Source organism: Adelges cooleyi, unplaced genomic scaffold (genome assembly GCF_023614345.1).
Source record: "Adelges cooleyi isolate 19-005CV unplaced genomic scaffold, UGA_ACOO_1.1 ACOO_flye_CR_arks_rails_tigmint_CR_PRNA_9, whole genome shotgun sequence".
NCBI lineage: Eukaryota > Metazoa > Arthropoda > Insecta > Hemiptera > Adelgidae > Adelges > Adelges cooleyi.
Window position 1 is genome coordinate 62,048 of NW_026096579.1, and position 24,005 is coordinate 86,052.

The window sequence follows — 24,005 nt, forward strand, 5'->3', positions numbered from 1 at the left end:
CATGATATTTCGTAATGCCCGTAGACCACTTGAGAGAGTATTGTCTATGTTCGTTTTTAAAATTAAACTATTAATTATTATCAATCGGATAAAATTTAGTATATTATATTAATATATTATTGTTAACATATTACAAAGTATAACATCAGAGTGTGATGAAATATATAAAAATGTGTACATATACGATTTTAACGTTTTCTTCAGAGATTTTTTTTTTTGTAAAAAGCGTTTGAAAAAAGTCGGCTAATTTTTACAAATTAAATGTATTTTTGTCGCCATCGCAAAAATGTATAATAATGAAGGCAGATTATTAGAGAATTAATTCCAGAATGGAAAACAATAATTACAATACGCTCTTTATTATTTTCAAAATCTACAAATCACACTTCCACTACTGTCAGAAGAATGACGTAATGCTGTATACATTTCATTACATTGAGTATACAACAATACAAATTACTATTATAACAGTTCTAATTAACTTAGTTGTTACAATACATTTAAGTATAATATTAAATTTAACATATTATTTCCCTAATAATAGTTTTATATACATCTATTACTGTTTTGAAGGTAAATATAATATTATCATACAATGTATAGATAAGTGCGTTAACGGGTTAACAAAACAATAACAACTTGATTTTTCCAAAATTATTTCACATATTGTATTGCAAAACTATGCAAATGTTTATCACATATCTATAATTTGATTTGTTTAAAAATAAAAAATATATTAGACAAAAAAAAATCATATTCACTTCGCACTTTGGCACACATTATAAATTATCTATTCAATTATAAATTTATTAATAACAGATGTAGAGTTTGTAAGAATACTCATTAGCCACTTGGCTTATTAAAATAGAGCTAATGACTTATACGAAAAACTGTTTGAATTTTTAATAACGATTGTCACTTTTTAATTTTACCTTATTATAAAAAGTGTAGTTTTACTTAGTAAAACTTAAAGTTTTAGAACTTTATGAATTTTTAAGGGTTTCCACTTTATTTTTCCTGAACATTTGCTTGGGCCCGTTTTCTATTAAACCACACTAACTATTGTTGTAACTACTGTCTACTAGTAATCTTTTTATAACATAAATAAACATAAAAACAAATTCTCTCACAAAAACTTAATAAGCACTTAACCTATAAACTCAACAACAATTTCTGTTTAGATGTATGCAAATGTATAAAAAAAAAACTTAACCCCGACATTTTTCATATATAATTATGTTTTTTTACAATTAAACACTGTGTATTTACTTTAAGTACGCATTATAAGTTTTGATTTTTTAAGTATTTTACAAAGATTTTTTATGTTATTTAACATAACAAAAAATAATTTTAGTGGTCAAGCCCCAATTGAAAAAAAAATTTTTATTTTAGGTCATTATGATTAAAATTTAAAAACTGATATAAAAAACAAAAGTTTTAGGATATATTATTCAGTAAACATTGACCGCGGATGCAGATTGGTTAACAGCCTTGGTAACGTTTAATACACAATTGTTTTCCCAGATTACATCAGCCATTAGATAGCAGCGTGAGGTTATATTTTTGCAAGTGAACTGAACTCGCTTAGAGTTTAATATAAGAAATCAAAAACAGTAACCTTTAGTTGTATTGTTTAAAAGATTCCCTGTAGTCGTATCATATGATTCAGATTAAGACGTATGTATCTTATCTGTTTATTTTACTATATAAAATCAAATTAAAAACACTAGTATATTGCTCATAACTTTCACATAAGTATATGTCGACAGTAGTTTTTTTTTAATGTACAATAAATACATCATAATTAACAATACATCAAACTGGAAGGTAAATATCTTAAATTTGATTGGTACACAAAACTTAGAGTTCGCGCTGAAATTTGTTTTTTACTTGATAAAATTATTTATACATCACCGTGGAGATATTATCTATTGATTTCTGGTACATGATATACAAACACACACACACACAAACCGCTTTATATATTTTTAATGAGTGTATATATTATACACTTAAACTAATAATATTCAAAACACATGATATAAATCAACTTGTTCAATAACAAAAACGGCGCCCCTATGCAGGCGCTTTTCTACTAATGTCTAACAATAGCAATATATGCATTTACATAATAATAATATAATATAATAATATAGTATAACATGATAATAATATAATTTACTCTATAAACTATATACTTAGCACAATATATACCCGACGTAATATTGTTGTACAAATAATCATATGATTATAATAAACGGTTAGGCTATGTTATAAATGAACCCTGTTCCCGTGATAAATTATCTCGGTAGAATTGAATTCGTTAAAACGACTGCATTCTATAAATATTATGATTCTCATATGGACGAGAGATAATCGACCACGGGATGATTGGTAAAAATCATGTGACTTATAACGAAACACGAAAATTGCCTACAATAACAATATAACGGCGGAACGAAGAAAATATAAATTATTCAAACGGAGTTGTGCAAATTCTTATTCGAATAATAATTATCCGAAAAAAAATGTATTAGAATGAAAATGTTTATTACCATATTACTGGTTTCGTGTATTTTGTAAATGTAGTATAAAATATTATATTTATACGAAATAATGTTTTCAAATAAAGTACTTACAAACTATTTAAATTATAAGTTTGAAAATTATTCGAATGATGCACAACTCTGTAAATTAATCGTTAAGTCCTTCGCGGAGACAACGGAGTTGCCGATACATTCTAAGCCAAAAAAACAATTTTACACTCAACGGGTCGTTTGCAATGTTTATTTATAAAATGAACAATAAATTGTATTATATATATATATATATATATTTTGAGGATAGATTTTGAAGAACGATTTTGTATAATTATTAAAACCCAACACGTAGAATTGAATATTTTCAGAAAAACCGCATCATAACCTACGAAATTGACAAGTTTTAATAGATCACATGACCTTCCCAGAAGAGGATTTATGTCAAATTTTAACGTGGGAGAAAATTAAGAAATTTGGAAAATATTCAGCTGGTAATAATTATCCGGAATGGTATTGAATGGGATATGTCTTAAGTGAAGTTATTTAACCAAGAACGCTGTTCCATCGAACCAGTATTTTTATAGGAAATTAATTGGTTTGTGGAATACTAATTTATCTTGGACGGTAATATATTTGAAATAATATACTTGGAATGACAATATTTTGCAATTGTGTGCACTTCGAAGTTATTACGTAGGAAAATAATTGTTGATAGCAATTTATAATTAAAAAACATTAAAATTACTTATTTTGTAAAAACATAAAAAATAAAATACAACAAAATATTTGCTTGGAATAGAGTAGAGATAAAGTAATGTAATGTAAAATATATATATCTAATATCATCATAATTGAAATATAAAATTACTGTATACTATTACTTGTATAACATATTCCAACTTATTATTATTCTGAATAGCATATTGAACTAGTAACATTAGAAGGTTGAACTTAAGAACATTAAAATGAAATATTGTTCGCATCTAATTATTAATTTTGGCTTAATACTTTCTCAATTTTTATAGTTGCCAATTCCATTAGAACATTATTTTTAAGCGATATCTTATTCAGATAATTTTTTTCCCAATTTAATATTGTACAGGACAACGTAGGTAATGAATATAATTACATTTTAACTATTCAAAATCAATGTTATTCCGAGTATTTTTTTTCTATCAAAACATATACCAAATAAATCGTGTTTTGACATAGTATTATGTAAATCACTTGCCAATAAACAGGTTATTTTAAAAACTACATTCCAACAGAATTTTGTTATTTTTAAAAAGGAATTCGGTGATTATGTATTCCAATCGTGTACGTTCTGAATCAATAAAATCAAAATTATTTTACGCCTCCCGCATCAATGGCCCCACAATAAGTTGATCGAGCTTTAAGTCCCCCTTAAGTACAAGTAACAATTGGTTTGTTGGTTTATTGACAAAAAAAATACAGATAAACCGATCGGTGTATGCCAATGTTTGACCACGAGTTGATGGTTGACAAGTCGATGATCGAGATGTATTAACCGATCAGTTCGACGATGAAGAAAAATATGTATACAATAAAATAAGTGTCCGCCATGATTTGTCTGTACTTAAAGACGTGTGTTATTGGTACGTGCTTTCAGACTTTTTAAAAAGTCCAAACTTCCACAGCCCCCCTCCAAATGTGCCTCTGGCCAACATGGTCTAGAACAAGTCTACGTCAAACTAAAATATTACCAAAACTTGGCATTTGTCAACAAATCGACAAACCGTTCGTTAGTGTACTGGGAGTTATAGGCCATTTGTAAAATTGCCGTTTACTTTTACGGTAACGGCGCGGCTCGTTTTATCGATATTTTCTTTATCATGTCTTGGGATCGAACAGTGTTTTTAATAGGTGTACGTTTAACATTCTTAAAGTGGTAACCCTGATTGCGCGTCGGCCGGTTAGGGCCAGCGACACGCGAGTTTTTAAAAACAGCTTATAACCTAGAACAACGTTTCTTTGGACGCGTCGTAGAGCGCGCGTAGAGACCCTGACAAAGAGTTGGCGTTGACGATTGTGTCTGCGATCGGATGGACGTCGGCCTGCACGAAGATGACGTTCTTACCGGCCGCGACCGCGTTGGACGTCGCGGCCGACTGTGCCCTGTGGAAATCCCGGAACGACCGCCGGCTGCCGTCCGTGTCGTCCGACGGCCGGTGGCCGCGACCCGTCCGGCTGCCGGCCGTGGACGACGGAAACCTACCCCTGGCATACCCGCGCGACCGACCCAACAGCGCGCTGCTCTCCGACGGCGTCTCGTCCAGCCCAATGTAGACGCCGCAATCGCCGCCGCCGCCGCCGGCAAAAGCGGTGACGCGCAATTAGTGCAGTCGTCGGCGAACACGGACGAGTCGACAGTGGTGCCGGTGGACGTGTCGTCCTCGCTGCAGCTGCTGCACGACGTCCGGATGGACGCTATTGGAGCCGTGGCCGACGTCAGCGGGTCACGGGTCCGGCGTCTGCCGGCTCGGGCGGCCAACAGTTGCTGCGTGTGATGGGGCACGTCCGAGAAACTGTCTTGGCTGCCGCTGGGCGTCAGGCACGGCGTTGGCTGAATCACCTGCGAAACACAATAATTTTTTCACAGTGATGGCGCAGATAAAATAGAACCAGCGTAGTGCACTCTAAAAAAATCGAAAAAAATATAAACAAACTTCAATAATTTCGGGTCAGTTTGACCTCCGTTAATCGCTCAAATTATATAATAAACTAGATTGCTAACTGCTGTGATAAGAATGGAAATCGACATCGGTCATTTTTTCGGGATAAAATAATTTATACATATACACCTGTGATTTTGTGCTATCAGTTAAACTTTAAATTTGTATAAGCAGTAATAACAGTTATAAACATGGGATAAGGTTTTAATTCCCATAAAGTTGGCGGAAAATGGTAACTTCAATTATGACTATTGGCGGCCTGTACTCATAGAAATCTAATTTATTATGTATATCTGTGGTTAGTCGACTATGTGTAATCAGTAATCCTTATCAGTTAAAGTTGTTATTGTAAATACTAAATAGTGTGTACAATATTTTCGGCACTATAATTTTGCTCTACTGAGTTAAGTTTAAACCAATCAAAAATCATTATTTGAAGATCTATTGTTTTACTAGGGAGTGCACTATCTGGTTTTATTTAATCTGTAGTGATGGGTTCCCTAATAGGGCCAAATTTTTTGTTTACAAATTAACATTAACGGCCGCGAGCACATTGCGGACGGATAGGTCACAAGTCTTTAGGAATTATTGATAACATCAGTTTCAACATTTTAATGCTGAGATGATAAGCACTTTCCATATAAATTATTTTATTCTCGGTTTTTAAAAGAGAAAGAGTAAACTTTTTAAATATTTGGCTAAAGCAAGTACTATAAAGGTACAATTTCTGATCAATAGAATTGCAACATAAAGAAATCGGTCAAGCGGTCATATCGTAAGTTAGGCCAGTCACACCCATAAAAAAAAAAATAAAACCAAATATTTGTAAAAACAATACTTTCTCAGCTCCGAATTGAAGCTAATATTATAATTGTTTGAGAATAATGTGTTATTTGTTGAAATGCACGTCTTTTATTCAGCGCATCAAATATTTTTTTATTTGAAACAAATTTGTACTTGAAATACATTTTTATTTACTGTTTCAATTGATACATTATTTGAGTTCATTTATTATTTAGAATTTCAAATAGTATTTTTATTTAAATAATGCCCGAGTCTGTTGGGAAATACCCCGCTCTTCGAGCACAACAAAATTGCAAGTTATCTTTGCGTTCCAATGACGGTTTAAAAAGTTCTAAAACTGTCAAGGAAATACAACGGGGACTTTCTGAACAATTTTAAGCTATCATAATTAATGAGCAACAACTGAACTGCGAGTAGCTTGCTTAATTTTTGTGTTAAAAATGTATCAAATTGAAAAACAAATATTAAAACTCGAGTTGGCAAATAAATCTTGGGTAACTTAACTCGATATATACCCACGAATATTTACCTACCTGTTGTTTAGGTTAGGGAATACACGGTCGGCTAACATTAGTCACACAAACAATCTCCAACGTTTAAAAGCAAAAAAAAATGAATTATTTTTTTATTTATATTAAGATTTTATAAGTAGTGTAGAATAAAAGTTCATAATATGTGGAGCACTTTTTCTGTACCAAGTAACATATATTGTACTGAAAGATATGCCCAACTATTTGATATTATTATAAAAGTATATTTTTTTCGGAGCACCGAGAAGTTAGACCGAAGATTAGCTGACAAGGGATGATTTAATGACAAGTAAGAATCAGCTGACAAGGGAGGATTATTTATAACAGAGAAACATACACATATGATGAGGGAGGATCGGCTGATAAAAGTAAAGAGAGAAGTACAGTTTTGTATAAAACTTGAGGTTTGCAATAAGGCGATACTACATTTTCTGTCAATATAGTTGGAAGAAGTACACTTAAAGTAGCTTGAAGAATTATTGCTATAACGTGATACGAGGAAGGATATAATTACTGACCTGTATATCGATGGGATAGTAAAACTCCCACGGTGGATCTCCGGTGGATGATGGATGATTTAAAGGCGACGGTGGGTGACCCACTACTAATGACGACCCTCTAGCCTCCAAGTAGCTGGTATCATTACTGCTGACTGTGATTGCGCTATTACCCCTTGATATAACATTTTTTTCATCTGGCACTTCTAACCACTTGGCTATCCGGTAACCATTAGTTCTTCTGAGATCTTCCATTTCTTCATCTTCATCCTTTCATTCAATCAGGATTGTTATTAGACTTGTTATAATTAACTATTCCCACATAGTGAAAATTGTGCCAAATTAAAAATAGACCAATATAAACATTGTAAGATAAGTTAATGAAACGTTAGTTGACTTTCTGGACGTCATTTTACGCGATTGATACATAATGACTTGTTGAAACCCCAATTGTTAGCAAGTGTTAACGTAGTGGTGTGTAATGGTTTAGGGACAACCGAATTGATGGAGTTGACAGTCAATTCTAATAACTGAGTGTATGGTTAGTATGAAACAGGGCTGGAAATTAGCAGCCAATGTAACAGAAGCGAATAGCGATACTAGATAATCGACAGATATCACTCAAGTACTATGTAGAGAATCTGGTGTCAGGGTGATGATCAAAAAACGTAAAATCTTTCCCTTGAACGATAGCCCCAAAAAAATAAGTGGATCAGGGCTTCGTTTTATGATTAACTGATTTTCCTTGTTTTTAGATTTCATAAATACATCTTCCCTACTCTATTTGTCAGTGTATCTAGGGTATACACTGACAAATAAGTAGACAGACTGACGGCACGAAGGTAACGATGGACGGATGGACGGCCAGACAAAAAAACGTTTTCAATATTTTCCTTGAAGGAAACACATAGAGTGAGATGCATGAGTTTTGTGGTCAGTTGATTTTTCTTATGGGCTTATGTTCCAGGAATGATAAATTTTCAATAACACGGTATATTATTGTTGAAAACTTACCTCTTCAAATGAGTATTCCAATACCGGTGACTTCATAAACCTGTCGTTTCTTATCTGGTTGGCTGCTGTGTACGGATGGTATTGAGTTTCCGAAAGGTAAGCTCTAGATTTGCGATTCCAGTTATTGCAATCGACCGTAGATGCGTTTTCAGGGATGCTGTACCCTGAATGAAATCCCAAAAAACAAGTCCACCGTTTAGCGTGGTGAAATAAAATAGAAAGTTTATTATTTTTTTGTTTTACAAATCTTACTCCGAGAACACCGGCAGATACCGTGGCCGGAACAATAACTGGAACTGGAACTTCTCTTAGCAAGAGCGACCAGCTGTTCCTCTTGGTCCACCGCCGCCTTGATGACGGCCTCGAGGTGCTGATCGGAGAGTGACCGAGTTTTACATTTGCTTTTGTACAGTACCAACAAGACCATCATCAGAAAGAATCCGCCTAACGTCGAGGCAATTCTCACCTACACAACAACATTGAGCACGTTTAGCGTTTTTCAGCAATTACACATTTTTTTTTCACTCTGTCGGATTAACTAATCACTATACTCTATCCCGTGTAAGAACATGTCTTATATGGGACAGCGTATAGTTAACACTAGTTACTAGTGTGCGGATTAATCGACGTTCACACTCTTACTCCGGTCATAACGTCGTATGTCCTGTAGAATTCGGCTCTTATCATTTCTCTTTTTATCAAGATGTCTGATTTTGTGGAATTGTTAGCGTCGCCGGCGCTCTCTCCCATCGCTTGGGGGCTGTACCCCGCTCTGACATACAATTACTTTCATGTCATTTCTATCGATAGCTCTGCAAATGAAAACGTTAAAAATAAATAATTATTACAAGTTAATGCATATTAAGATGACAAAATTGAAGTCTAGCGTCAACGTGCTGAGTTACAATAAAAAAAAATCTGATGACTCGATTATCATGTGTATATAAATATCATGACAAAATTTCGGCAAAGTTGTTCCCGTTTAAGTAAAAAAGTAGAAATCGAACAGAAATAACTCAGGATTAAACTAATCAATATTTACAACATAAATCGGATTTTATTTGGTTAGTTTTACTCAATTGTACGTGAACTGTATTGGAAACGTTTTAATAAGCTTTAATAATTTTTTTTCTGTTGTATGCGAAATAACACCGTGAGAAAAATTGAAAAATTATAAATTAAATAAACCAACCCGTGTACTCACTAAAACGGTTGTTTTCTACTGCTAAAAGTTGTATATACCTTAGTGTAGTGAAATTGCCTACACTATGTGCCGCGTTGTTTAAAAATAATTAAACGTTCTTTAATAAATCCGTAAAACCAATGTTTAACTATAATATTACTATGAATTTTAATATACATATACGTTTTTTTTTACAATGGATTTTTTTCTCCTCATAAGAATGACTAATATAAAATAAAATAGTCCGCCTTTATACAGTGACTTTTTCTCGCACAGTATTGATCTTTTTTGACAAAAAAAGCCGCCTAAAGCCATCGCCGCACTCCATTCGAAAACTGCAAGCACTTTATCACAACTTGTGCGCTTGCAGATGTTTACTCGAAGGATAAACACAATTAAATAAACATGGAAACAGTTTCGGCGCGCATCCTGAACGTTCATAATAACTGTCAACCGAGAAACGCAATTTATCAGTCTCAAAATGTTCTGTCAGCGGCCATTTAACATATTATTGCTACAGACCTAACTCCTAATGTACAATGCGATAACCGTATGTACGTAACAACGACTTTTTGTACTTGAAATTTAATCCTAATTGCCCAAATTGCAAAATTTTCGACGGTAAAAACTAAAATTATACATCTTTACCAGTTCCGATTAAAACGTTCCAACGACTTAGAAATTTAAAAAAATAATGAAAGGTTTTGCAGAAAAGCTACCGCAAGGTTCGTGGGATTTATGATGTATAGTAAAAATATGAATTAAAAGTTTCATACGGTTAACGACTAAAAAAACTAGTTGAAATATTTATTTCATATTTTGTCTGGATAAAGTATAATTTCAATTTTGTAACAAGTACAAAAAAAATATTTTTTCATCCAGCCGAGACAAGTTCAACAAAACTCACTCCAGATTTCCAGGACCTTAAGATATCTAAGAATTTGTAACAGGCTTTTGATAATCGAAGGCATATTATTTGGTTGTTTAGGATAAGGCGTCCATTAGCGATTTCCCGTCCTAAGCCCATAAGCCGATTTATTTTGTACATACTCGTATATAATAATGTTTGACATTTTTATTTACACCAAAGTCGTTCCAAAAAGTGCAATGAAAGTAATTTGCCGAATACACTTAAGTATTTCAAGCTATACTCAACCGAAAACATCGTCTCGTTTTTTAAGCGCATTTGTACCCACAACGAAGAACCTTTTAATGTATTATGCATAAGACTTAATACAAATACTCGAATACTGTGAGTCTGTTAAACGAACTTGTGTTCGAATGTATCAATAATAATTTAATAGGTATTTGCATTTATCGGTATATTAAACCAATATATATATATAATTCGTTATAAAATGCATTTATAGTATAATATATATGTATATCGTTTATAATGATTACATTATACGGTAAAAAAAAAATATATATGTATATAAATTCTATTATTTGTTAAAGTACAAATGTTGCAGTTTGTTATGCAATCATACTTTTATAGTATTGTAGTGTGATTTGTTTTAATAGATTTCCGTTGTTTTATCAATAGACATTGACAATTTTACATAATATCAGAAATATATATTTGTTTAAAAGTGCACACGCTATTTTTAGAATAAACCCAAGTAGAACTTAACCAAGTAAAAAAATTCAAAATATAAAACAGTAAAAAATTTCGAGTGAACATGTACATATTTATAGTTAATATATTATGTTACTTTGTATTACTATACAATAGCGACAATTGGACATGCAAGTTTGTTGTCAACGGTAGTACTAATAGAAATCAATTATTTAAATTAATTTTTTTATATTTAGTTACTTCTTTAATTTTTAGACATTTATAAAAAAATATAATGCATAGTGTTGTGCGCTTTATGGTCAGTGTTATAGGTGAGTTATACAACTAAAATGGTAATGTAATTTTGTACTATATTGTTTTTTTTTTTAGATTTAGACACTATCAAGTGAACAAATCTAATAGTATTTTAAATTTCACAAAATAATAAACTATTTGATTTAAATAATAACTGCGTTCACGCGATATGGCAAACGCCAGCGTTATGAAATAATATTTAACTTGTCGTGTATATACATTATTATGAAAATTGTTTGTTATTGTTACTACTGTTATTTACTTAATTAACTATATATATTAGGGATAGCAATTGACATTCGTCTGCATAATATTTTCTGGTTGAGGGCTTTCAAAAATATTTACTTAAATGCAAAATCCTGTGAAATGTTTATAAATGGATTTCAAGTAAACTTTTTGTATAATAATATTATAAACTATAAGTTTATTATACAGGCAAACTTATCATAGGGTTAATAGCCGCAAGTTGTTGACGCATTGAGACAATTCAAATTAAAAAAGTATAAAATTATTAAAAAAAAAAATCTGCACACACACACACTAGTTACCATTAGTCTGATTTTCTGACCCCTAGTGCAAAAAACTACCCCCAAAACAAAACTTTGAAAGTAACTTTACAAAACAAAATTTCCCTACAAAATACTTTTAAGTGTTAATAGATATTTAATGTTAGTGCCTTGACTTCTAAGTCTTAATTAAACCAATAAATCGACTCTTGTTGTAAAAATACTGTTTGAACCTATGGTTGAAAACAATACAGTTTTGTATACAGGATGATGTGAGACACTCATTTTCTCGAAAAATACGAGTATTTTACAAATTATTTCCCCCCATACTTGTAGGTACATGTTTTACTATATTTTTCAGTATATAGAAAATTGTTACCTTCGTCCTTTGTACGTAAAAGATGTATGGACTTTGTTTTTTAAATGAAATATATTTTGTTAATTCTATACATTTGTGTAGACAGAAATATTGAAAAACGTTAGTGTTTGAATTTTCAATTTTCATAAATCTGTTGGTTTTTATGTAATAACTGTAAAGGTTTTAATTTAGGATCAATATTCGGTGATTTTTCACAACTGTAGCACAGCAATTTTCCATTAAATAATATTGACCCCCGTCGATAACACAAGTCACAATCACTGTGTTTGAATAAGAATCACTTGTCTATCATTATCTCAAAACATTTCATTGTGCCTAGTTACCTTTGTTAATTTTTTTTAGTATTCTAAATATTATAAAAATTCTATTATGTAAATAAAATTAATTGCCATAATATTGTACTTGTTCGTTAATTATGATTTATACTGCCGAAACAATAATTATACCTTACAAATTAGTGTAGCCTAGATTTTTAGTTTAGATTTTTCTAAAAAAACTAAACTAAACTAATAGAATATTAAACATCATTGAAACCATCATAATGGTATAAGCATTTAATTTCGTTTAGGTATATTATTATTAACCACCAAACACGTTGAACAAACACGTGATGACCTTTTCGTTTGCATACAATGTTTGACGTTTTTGTCTACGTCTGACGATGATACCAAATCAGTAATCACTAAACCTATATGTTTATTACACATTGTATTATTTTAATTAGATGTTGTTTATTAACTTATTGTTGGCATTGATAAGATCAACATAATCTACTTTCGTACAAAACCGATGTAGATTTGGATTTACAAAGTTCCATGGAAACGACGAGTCTGCTAGTTTTTAAATACACAGGATAATAAAGTGACTACAGTTGTACAGAATATAGATATTAGTATAAATTTATTAGATATTAGTAAAAAAATAACTGATATTGATATATACAACACCGGTTTGCGCATAAAACCTTTTGGACAATTTTTAATAATATTTTGAGGTAGATGAAATTATATATTTTTTCCCAGTTAATTTAGGGCAGGTGCTGCACAGAGACTCGGGAGAACTAAAAAAGTCTAAGGGGACGTAGCAAGTAAAATAAAGTGATAAAGTTGATTGAAGTTATTAAAGAAGACATGGAAGTATCAAGTATGTCAAGTGCACAGGATAGATGCAGTGTAGACGATTGGAAGGGCTAACCTCATTCGTGTGAGAATAAAGCGAAGAATAAGAGACTCCGAAGGTTATAACGTTATATAGACAACTTTATTTTTAGAAAAAAAACTACTAATAAATAGGTTTTATTACTGCGTACTAGCGTCTATTGGTCATAACATTTGTTTGATTATAAGATATAGAAAGTACAGCGCGGTAACGCATTTAAATAATACCTATTATCGAACATATTATGGCTTCCATAAATGTGTAGATAATAATAAAAAACTTAAGATACTTGATTTGTGGTTGTCTGTTTCCAATAATAACGAGTAAAATTATTGTTTGTCCTAGTTACCCAAGATGTGTAATAACTAATAACGAATAATGCCCAATTCTAAGAAATAAAAGCACTTTTTTTAGTAATTGAATAATTATTTTTATCATTTTTTTCATTCGAATAGCTTTATTAAAAAAAAAGGTTATTTGTAATTTATTCCAATAACAGTTTATTCAAATAGTGTTTATTGAAAATTAACGAATAAAATATTATCATTTATTTATTTTAAATTAATACGATATTCGATTTGTTTCAGTTATTATTCGTTATTTAATTACATTAAAAAAAGACTAAGGCCTAGTAATCTCAATTTAACGGATATTAAAAAATATATATTATCAGTTTATGTAAACATGTACACTTATTAACCTACACTACTTTAACCTAACCTAACTAAATTAATTTGGTACGGGCTGCATTAAATATTGTTAAATGAATGGTACATTGTACGTTTGAACATTATTAAAATTGTAAGGGTTATAAAAAAAATAGTAAAATAGTTAACAAATGGGTATCGTTCGATTAACATTACATGAAGGCAACAATATGAAGAAAAAGGATAAAATACCTTCAGATTATTGGCAGCCTCCTGCTGAGTCGATATTACAAAAGAGTGGGCGATTCCAATTTCCTAAGGTTTTTGTGATAAAACCCTATGTACGATACAATTTCAAAATGTTGTGGTTTATAACATTTTTCTCAAAAAATATTATACAACACATAAACAGTCCAGCTTGTAGTTAATCAAAAAACAGTTATAACAATGGTAGTATTCAAATTACTAATAAGTATACATTTTAGTAAAACAAGAAATTCGTTTGGAATATATTAATTTATTAAAAAGATTATACTAACTACATTTACAAACAGTTTTTATTAAAAACTATTTATAGGTATTTAATAAATTTTTTATTTTATTTATTGATCATTTGTTCTATTTTGTTACTCAAGAATTTGTTCGTTATTCTTAATTGTTTGTTATTTTATTAATAAAAAATTATTTGTTAAGAGGATAATATTTTGTACATGTATTAATCATATAATGATATTATGTTTCAAATTATCTGAAGAAGTGATAGGAATTATTCTGCTATTCCAATAATTCAAATAAATCATAACTCTTTTGCTGAAAGTTTAAATTGATACAATTAATTGCCAAGTTGCTTAATTAAAACCAGAATACAATAGCTGGATGTTAGAAGTACTTATTATCTTTTATTAACTAACTTACTCAAACAGCATAGTCAAGTTAAATAGCTAAGTTACGTTAATAAGAATAAAATCTAGATATAGATTGTATTACCTTACCCGGTAATGCAATGTTAATAATTTGTTTTTGTATCAAATACACGTACGGTAATGTCCTTTAACTGAATCATAATATATAATTAACTAAAACTTTATTGTACTCTAAACTTTACAGAAAAAAAATATATACATGAAACTACTGAATTTCAAGTTTCAGTTCTCGAGTACGGTTTGAGGTATGCATTTTAGTAATTAATAATCACTGTAAGGTTAATGTCATATTATATTGTTCTAGACAGTGCACGAAAGTGTTAATTAAATATGACATTTACAATATAAGGTCTCACGTTTGATTAATGTGCGCGCGGAAAGTGTGTTTTGCTTCACATAATATACATTATTAAAAATAAACCTACAATTTTACATATTTTTAGAATTTATTCTAAAATGCTACCTTGCTGATCCCAAGTATTGTGTTAAGGGCCGAAGATAGTTTTTGGCAACAAAAGCTGAGCATTTTTTTTATTTTGAATAATCTTTTCAAAAATATTTCTTTAATTTTATTATTTGACATATATTTATTATTATTTAATAAAAAAATAATATACATGTATAATAACTACTACCAATGATAATCGAAAATGTTTTTTTTTTTTGTAATAATTGTAATTTCAAGTAACTACAGCCAATCGGGTGTGTTTCACAGTATACAGAATAAAAATTGTATTTCCAATTGGAATAACATTGCCTATTAATATAAAAGGTAAATTTAAGAAAAAAATGGTCTTATTGAATTTAAGAGCGTTTGTAAACAGATTTCTGCATCATTCGAATAAAATGATATCTAAATAATAATCATCTAGATAACACATTATTTAAGTAAAAGTTATTTAAATAACTGTTTTATTCGAATAAATTATTGTGGACAAATTATTCAAATAAATTAAAAAAAAAAAAAAACGTTCGAATAGAATAGATGTAAATTGGTAATTCCATATAATATACTAAAATATGGACGAACGCTTATAAGGTATAAGAAAAATATTTCACGTCATGAGGCAGTGTTGTTGCTGATGTTCGAGCCCATCAAAATACTTGGGGGTGTCGTAATCTTTGTTCGCATCCCACTATAATACCTGTCGCAAAAACGGTAACAAAAAAAAAAAAAAAAGAAAGAAAGAAAGAAACGCATTATTGAAAAATCAATATTATGTTACCGACTTTGCAACGGCTTACAGTAGCTTGCAACGGAAAGGTGTTCCGAAATCGATTTAATAAAACCGTTGAGCGATAACAACGCCATTTGCTTGAATTCGATAAGCTAATGTCTTAGGCGTTGGGGCACTTGAAATTTGTATGCAACCAGCCCCCATCGAGCAACCCGTGTTAAACACAAAAACAAGAATATTTCATCTAAAAAATAATCCATAAACACGTGTGACTAATTCGATTATATTTTTTAAAAAAATGATAGCGCACCACAACATTTAACATGAGATATGTGTGAATTTTTGGGGTTTTCCTTTTGATTGTGTACAGAAAGTGGTGACTTTTTAAAAAAACTTTTGGCCCAATAAAGTACTTTTACGGCACGATTTCTTACCTGTAATCTTACTACAGACTTAAAAATAAAAGCACATCATTGCGTAAAAGCGATACCCTCTCGGATGTACACAGGTACGCGTGCATTACAGAATGGTTTATTCGGCGTTTTGCAAGTGTGCTTGTACGTGTATACTTACATTGTATGTACACACATTTTAAGGGGCTGTGTGATATTACGGTTAACGATATTATAAATAGGCGCGTGTTGCGGCCGGAGATAAAATAGATTGACAGTAACACGTTCGGTTATATACATCTGCACTCGGCGTTCGGCTGGCAGATGAAATATTGATCCACTATACAACGCAAACGGCATGTGCCCCGTCGTCCGGTCTCTGTGCGGCACACGGCCTTTCCTCTCCCGCGTCGACCTTCCCCTCGGCGCCCCCGTATCTCCTCTCCTTCCTCCCCTCGTCTGCCATCCGCTCTCGCCGACCCCGTCGTTCAACCAGTGGGTTCGTGACGTATCGAGCGCACTTTGTGCTGTTAATTGTTATGCTAATGTAATAATTAATATCTCGAAAAATAACGTAACGCAAACATCCTTTGCGGACCTCGTGTGTATCGCAATAACGCTACACCGTTGGCAGAGTTGTGCAAATTCTTGTTCGTATAAAAATCGTATTCCAACGATAATTTTGTCCGCAATTTATATTGGAATGAAAAATGATTTATTAAATTAATCGGATAACAAATGTTTTCCGTATATATATATATATATATATACATTTTGACTTTTGTAATATATGTATTATACACATATTATGTATATGTGAAATAATAATAATTCCTCAAAAAAAAAAAAAAACACTTAAAAACTGTTAAAATAATATGTTTGAAAATTATTTTAGTAAATATGTTTAGAATTATAAAAAAAAAAAATTGTTTTTGAATTATTCGAATGACTTCTACTTGAATGATTTGTTATCTAGATAGATGGCTATTTAGATAACGTTTTATTCGAACAACCCTGGGTACACGTCAATCACGAACCCTTTGCCATTCGGCGAATACATACTATGTAGGTACACGTGTACGGCATATTGTGCCAAAAGTCCTGTGTAACGACCAAAACGAATTTGATTTATTGTCCAAAAAAAAAAAAAAAACGTACTCGAATTACCCGAGGAAATGGCTAATAATTATATGACCCTGACCGAATTGAATACGGTTATATTTGTGTGTCAAAGAACCACGTTTCATCTTTGATGGCTTGCTAGAAAGAAAACAAATTACATTTAACAAACAGCCCATAATATCTCTCGAAACTTTTGGCAGACGTATTCTCTTTAAAAGGCCAAATATAGCAATAAAAAAATTATCATTCAAAGGGTTTTCGACCTCATAAACATTGTTACTGTCGCATACCAGTCGACGCAGAATAGAGTGAATATAAAGAAAATAGATGTAAAGAAAATTGCTTGTGAAGTATTGACGTGCAAAGCTAAATTATGACAAAGTTAAGGTATTTTATAATAAGTATTTTTTTGTTCGAAAAAATATTATGGAAAAAAGATAAATAAACTAAATTTGGGGTATAACATCCTCTTCTAAAGTTTTTCTAGTTACATAACTTTTAAAGCAATTTTATTCTAAGCTGGCGGGAAAAAATTGATCGAAAAACCACACATATTTTAGAAATGATTTCTGGAGTAAACATTGAACGGATTTATTTATTTTCTTTTTTCTACGGTAAGCCTATGACTTCCCATAGGCAAAATTTTAACTATGTGATTAAAAAAACCATACAAATGTCTTATAATACAATTGTATTATAGATGAGTTATTAAACTTTAAACAAGAAAACAATGTTTGAAATCAGTTTGGTATAAAAAATAATATTAATAAAAAAAAAAATTACTGAATCTACATTTCTATTAATTAGGTATGGTCATCAATACAACATTATAAAACAAAGATATATTTTCATAATGTACTTTGTACATTCGTCATTCATCATTATTTAAAAATATTTAATGTTTATAAAATTAGGTAAAAATCACAATTAGGTAGTTTTTATAAATTATTAGGATAATAATTGATCAATCAACATGATTGATATATTATATATTTTTTTATCAATTATATTTTAAGTTTGAACGTTTGTCACATATAAAATAATCACAAAAACCTTAAAATATAATACAATATTGAAATATCTTACAAAGGAAATGTTTTTTTTCTGGATGAGAAGTATCAAATTTTTAGTCTTTTTTTTTTTTTATCTAACTACCTTTAAATTATTAAAGCGATTTAAATGTATAACGTTATTACAATAGATAACAGCAGATTATAACTGGAAAAAAATGATTAAAATTACATTCATATAAAAAATGTTTACACTATGGTGTAGGAGGCAAGTGCCCCTTACAAATGTGGTTTTGCTCCAGAAGAGTGGCACGTCTGTGTTTGATGCAATTTAATTATTTAATTCATAATAAATGATGAAATTGAAAATGTTTGTATATTATAGGCGGGCCATTTTTATCGTGGGTCTAGACAATAAAATGAAAACAAAAAACAATCTTCGGAACAAAACAAATATTTTAAGATTTTAATAGTGGACGCTAAGATTTACAGCTTCGGCGTCTGCTTGTATTCGCATAAACTGTACTATGTAGTGATCCAAACGCGTTTGTGTGTGAAATGTACCATTTAATACTGCAGCGGATTGTCGCTATTGAAATGTATTGTAATATAAAGCGATTCAAACTAAGTGGTAAACTTAATGCTTGTGGTATTACGGAGAATCCCGTGCTGTGAAATGGGAATCCGACATGTTAAGTTCTATTAATCTCAATCTATCTCTCTGTCTTCCTTTTACTTCTATCTCAATCTGTTTCTCTCTCCATCTCTGGTCGTTTATTTGAACATCGACACATACTGTCTTACAAGAAGTCGTTCTATTACTTACTTTATTTTTGATATTTAATGCCATGATAGTTAATTCAGAGTTGGCTAACAGTTCAATAGTTGTTGTTTTAAATAGTCATAGCGTTATTATTATTCGGTATGTAATCAATATTAAAATACAATTCTTTATTCGTAGTATATATAATATATTATATATACATATATTTAAATAACTATGATATTCGAATAATTTTAATTTAATTATTCGCGAATAAAAATGCAATAGGAACGATGCGAAGAATGATTTGATCAATAATTAGTTTTAATTTTAAAAACATTTATTTTAATATTATTTAACTTATGAATAGTTAATATATATTGAAGTGAAAAAAAATACTAAACAAAAAAAAGGTTAATATTCATAATTTAACAATAAGTATAAAGAAAGATAAAGTTTTACTCCAGTAATTTCTGTATGTGATGAATAACAAAAATTGTCCTCTTAAAAAAAAAAATAGAGTTATTAATAAAATCAAATTCAAGAAAACGCTTCGATGCGAATCTGTGGATACTGGACCCACTTTTGTATATTCTTATAGTGCTGGTTTGGACTATGCTAGGTCAAACTGTGTTCGTTTGGGTTGTCTTTAGTTTAGACTGTGCTGGTTTATACTGTGATGGATTCTTCTTACTACAACTATCAAGGCGTTTTTTGATTGTAATGAAATCACATTAAGATTAAAATATTTATTTGACCCAAATTTCTACAGACTTGTTCTGTATCTGATTGATACTTGATTTCAGCCAAACCTTTTTTTTGCAAAAAGTATAGCAAATCAAATCTGACAGGCTGAAAACCCGGTAAATTATTTTTTCTTGGTTCAGTGGACTAAGGAGTTGACTTTATCTACTTTTTACCCATCAAAGTACCACCAGTATACGATTGAGGTGCTACACGAGTAAATCGGTCCACAGGGAAAAAGTTATCGTGTCTACAGCAAAAAAAAAATATATAAAACCGTCAATTTAAAACCAATAGATTCTCAGCGAAGCTAAAAGGAATAATCGAATGACTCTGTTGATCGTCAAGTCATTTAAACAACATTTCATTCGAACGATGCCCAACTCTGTTGTTAACATGGTATTTATCTATTATTAGTCAGTACGTTTCTGTTTAATCTAACCTAGCCCGCGCGTTTACGTGCCAAATTTTGTTAGATTTTTTTTGTAGAATTAAGTATAACATATACATGTGTACATTGGTATAATTATATGTACATATTTTTTTGTCTTTATCAAATCATTGATAAATTAACGCAATATTCGTATAAACTACATCGGTTGCTTTTGTTATTATAAAATAATATTTCAGCCGACGACAACCGTCTATTAACGTTTGACGTTACAACAATGCGGTTAGGTATCGACAATATAGCAATGACAATACAACCGCGACTTTACCGTGTTATCATAATAATAATATACATTGTCAATGTTGTAAGCTATATATTATTATACTCTGTGACCTAACGCCGTCGTCGTCGTCACTTTGTTATTAAAGTTAAAAAATATATATACTTAGCCCGTGTGTCACACAATTTGAGGAGAGTTCGAGTGAGCTTAGCACCCCTATCATATCAAAATATGATATGATAATATGGCACCAACAGAATTTTAAAATATTCTCTTTATATTCCATTCAAACACTGATGAAAAATGTTTAAAAAAACGCTCAAACCCGAAAGTAGTCTCTAATCTTCAAAATATGGTCGAATATGAAAAATAATATTTTTTCAACCAATTCGTGATCAATAAGTCTTCCCCATTTTTCACCCTCGTAGAGCTGCAGAAAGCCAAAAAGTATATTGTGTGTGAAAAACTAAAAAACCGCTCTCAGACCATAGCTACATTACAGTGAGTGTTTGGAAAGAATGCATTCATAGGAGTGCATTCATTGAATTTCATTCCTTCTCAGAAAAATGCATTATATTTATTATTTTTAAGGTATTAGGAATGGGAATGCATTCGTTTTATGTCCGAATGTGGTTGCAAATAAAACGAATTCAAAAAGTATATACATTTTCCGTTTAAAAACGAGAAATAGTTCACAGTCTTAGCAAAAATTTGAATTGCTTCAACGTACTAGTTAGTCAGTGGTCACCTTCGGGCCTATCTTTAATCTACAGCTATACACTGTCTGTACATTTAGTAATAAAGCATATTTTAATACCTGATTAGCACAAGAGTAACCTTGTTTTTTTTTTAATACACTAGGAATGCTTTCCGTTTTTTTTATCAATGTGAATGCGAATGCATTACTTTTTAAAAGGATTGAAAACGATCTGTTTTTTGAAGTTTTAGCACAAAAAGCCTGACAAAATGTCGACTACTTAGGAAGGTCCTATTTAAATTCTGTAAGGAGATATGAGTTCTTTGGCTAATTTACTAAGTTATGTCGGAAATGAGTTTTTGCTTTTCTTATGTAAAAATTGTATTTTTTAATATTGAATAATTTTTTAATTTAATTAATAAAAACCGAATTTTTCAAATGAAAATCGGATTTCTCCATAATTTAGTCAAAGAACTCGTGTCTTTTTCCAAAAAAATCTGATCGTCTTAAGTAGGCGTAATTTTGTCAGGCTTGTAGGTTTAAAATACCACCAAAATGGCTTTAAATTAACAATCAGGATAAACTGTGTAACGAACTCACTTTTCGAGTACAGCAGCAGCCGGGTCGACGACAAAGTGTATGATTCGCAAACCGAACGACTCTGTTTTGGAACAACCGAACGACCGGCCATCATCGTGTTGACGCGTGTGCCCGACGACAATCTTGCATTGCCTGGAGTGTGCAATAAGTGTACAATAGCCGTAGTCGTGTGGCGGTTTTCTGTATTATAACGATAATATATACATATGAATATATATCCCCGAGATGTAACGCGGCAATATGTTTGGGGGGGCAGGGGGGGGGAGAGATTTAAACGACAAAAATCGAAACGGCGTTGATCACAATATTATGACAATAGTAAAACGGAAAATGACTGTGGCAGTAGTAGACGGCGGCGCGTATTCGGACGTGCGACACTGACGGCACCGGACGACATCAGCTGTGGTCGAGCACGAGAGGCCCACTAAAGCTCGACGCTTGTATCCGTCGAGCTTGTAAACAAAAAGGGGAATGATCAATATTTTTGCCCCGTCCGGCGGCGCCGCCGGCGGCGGCTGTAAAGAACTTTCGGGCTTTCCGAATTCCAGCTTTACAACAAACAATGCTGTTATTATTTTTAAATACAATTTACTGTCGTTCGGGACCGGAAGGCGCGTTTTCCGGGTATACGGCCCAACTCGAGGGAGGGGCGGGGGACCACCGGGGCTTATATCTCCCCTGACTAAAAAATTAGCCTCCCGAAAAATCGTCTTCGTCGACTTGAGTACTCATTTGTGTACATCCTTTCCTCTAAAAATTGAAAAAACCACCTTAAAATGTGCAATTTTTTTTACTTAAAATTACAGCGCGCTAAAACTTAAAAAAATATATATATATATATCAGAACTACTTATGCGAGATCTTCTTTCTCGGTAAAATTAGTGGGGTGCTTGGGGGGCGGACTTCAGTACACCTAAATAATGTCAGCATATTACCAATAGAATTGGTCATTTTTCTTGAGCTAATCGTCAGTAAATCATACATGCTCGCTGTTTCAGTGAAAACGGGACTCCAGAGTGTTTATTACTTTTTAGGTGACATTTTATAAATTAACTGTAAGACTACCTGCTAGGCAACTCTAAATCACACGTTAGGTGACCCCTAAAGGACCGTTTGAGTTTTCACTGCATTATAATACTGTAACAATATACACCGTACTAGGTGAAATCATTAAGGTCGTATGGAGCTTGTTGTCTCGAATTGGTAAGTTTTTTTTTTTTGCTTAACTAAAATAACCGTTTTCGACAATGACAGCTCGGTTAGGCGTGTGTTTTAAGAGTTAATCGTTGTAATGATTAACGACTGGATGCATTCCAAGAGACAAGAATAATAATATGTAGCTTAGAGTAAAGTTAAGATCAACCAGCGAAATCGCATAACAAATGTTATGTGTTATGTTACAAAATAATAATATTTTCAACAAACAAGTAACTGGTAATTTAATTTTAGAAGATTTTTACCAAAAGATGATCGAAAATGTTTTTTTTAATAGTTTTTAGATATATTTTAAATTGATGATTTAATTCAAAAGCACGCCAAAAAAAAATTATAAAACAAAACCAGTAGTTAATCGAAAATCCCTTGATGGATCAAAACGATTTGAAATCATGTTAATTGCAATCTATAATATTATTTATTATCTTTTGAAACAAGTGGATAGTAGATTTTTCTAGCTGGTTTAGTTATTTTTTTTTAATCGCCACCATTGTTAAAAAAAACACCTTTTTGTGGTCAGTGTGTGCATTAGAATAATTTTTTATATTTTATAAGATTCATTTCGATATTCTATTTTTCTTTGATGATTTCGGAACTGGTATCAGAACTAAAATGTGGAATTTGTAGTTTTTTGTTGATTACAAAAAGAAATGTTGATTTTTTTTTTTGTTGAGAAAAAAATGAAAGCCATTCTAAAACTTAAAAAAAAATAGACCGCTCTCAATCCAAAGCTCTTAAACAGCTGTATGCTTGCGGCTAACTAGGTTTACACCAAAACACTATTTCGCTCTGCTGTGGCCTGTGAATAGAATGAAAACGACAGCCTAACCACGTGGAGTTGGCCGAGGTCCAACTATTTGTCCCTA

The 24,005-nt window shown here is 31.4% G+C and overlaps 2 protein-coding genes across 2 annotated transcripts in view; both read right to left on the minus strand.

Moving 5' to 3' along the window:
• LOC126846821 (kynurenine/alpha-aminoadipate aminotransferase, mitochondrial-like) overlaps positions 1-24,005 on the minus strand; it is a 62,831-nt gene that overhangs the window by 14,567 nt on the left and 24,259 nt on the right. The gene's annotated exons all lie outside the window — the stretch shown is intronic.
• LOC126846824 (uncharacterized) lies at positions 760-22,335 on the minus strand. Its single transcript, XM_050586629.1, is given in 7 exon segments — positions 760-4,647; positions 4,650-5,133; positions 7,086-7,334; positions 8,079-8,242; positions 8,331-8,544; positions 8,721-8,890; positions 21,925-22,335. Coding segments are annotated over 6 exon segments (1,350 nt in total). The 5' UTR covers positions 8,829-8,890; positions 21,925-22,335; the 3' UTR covers positions 760-4,516.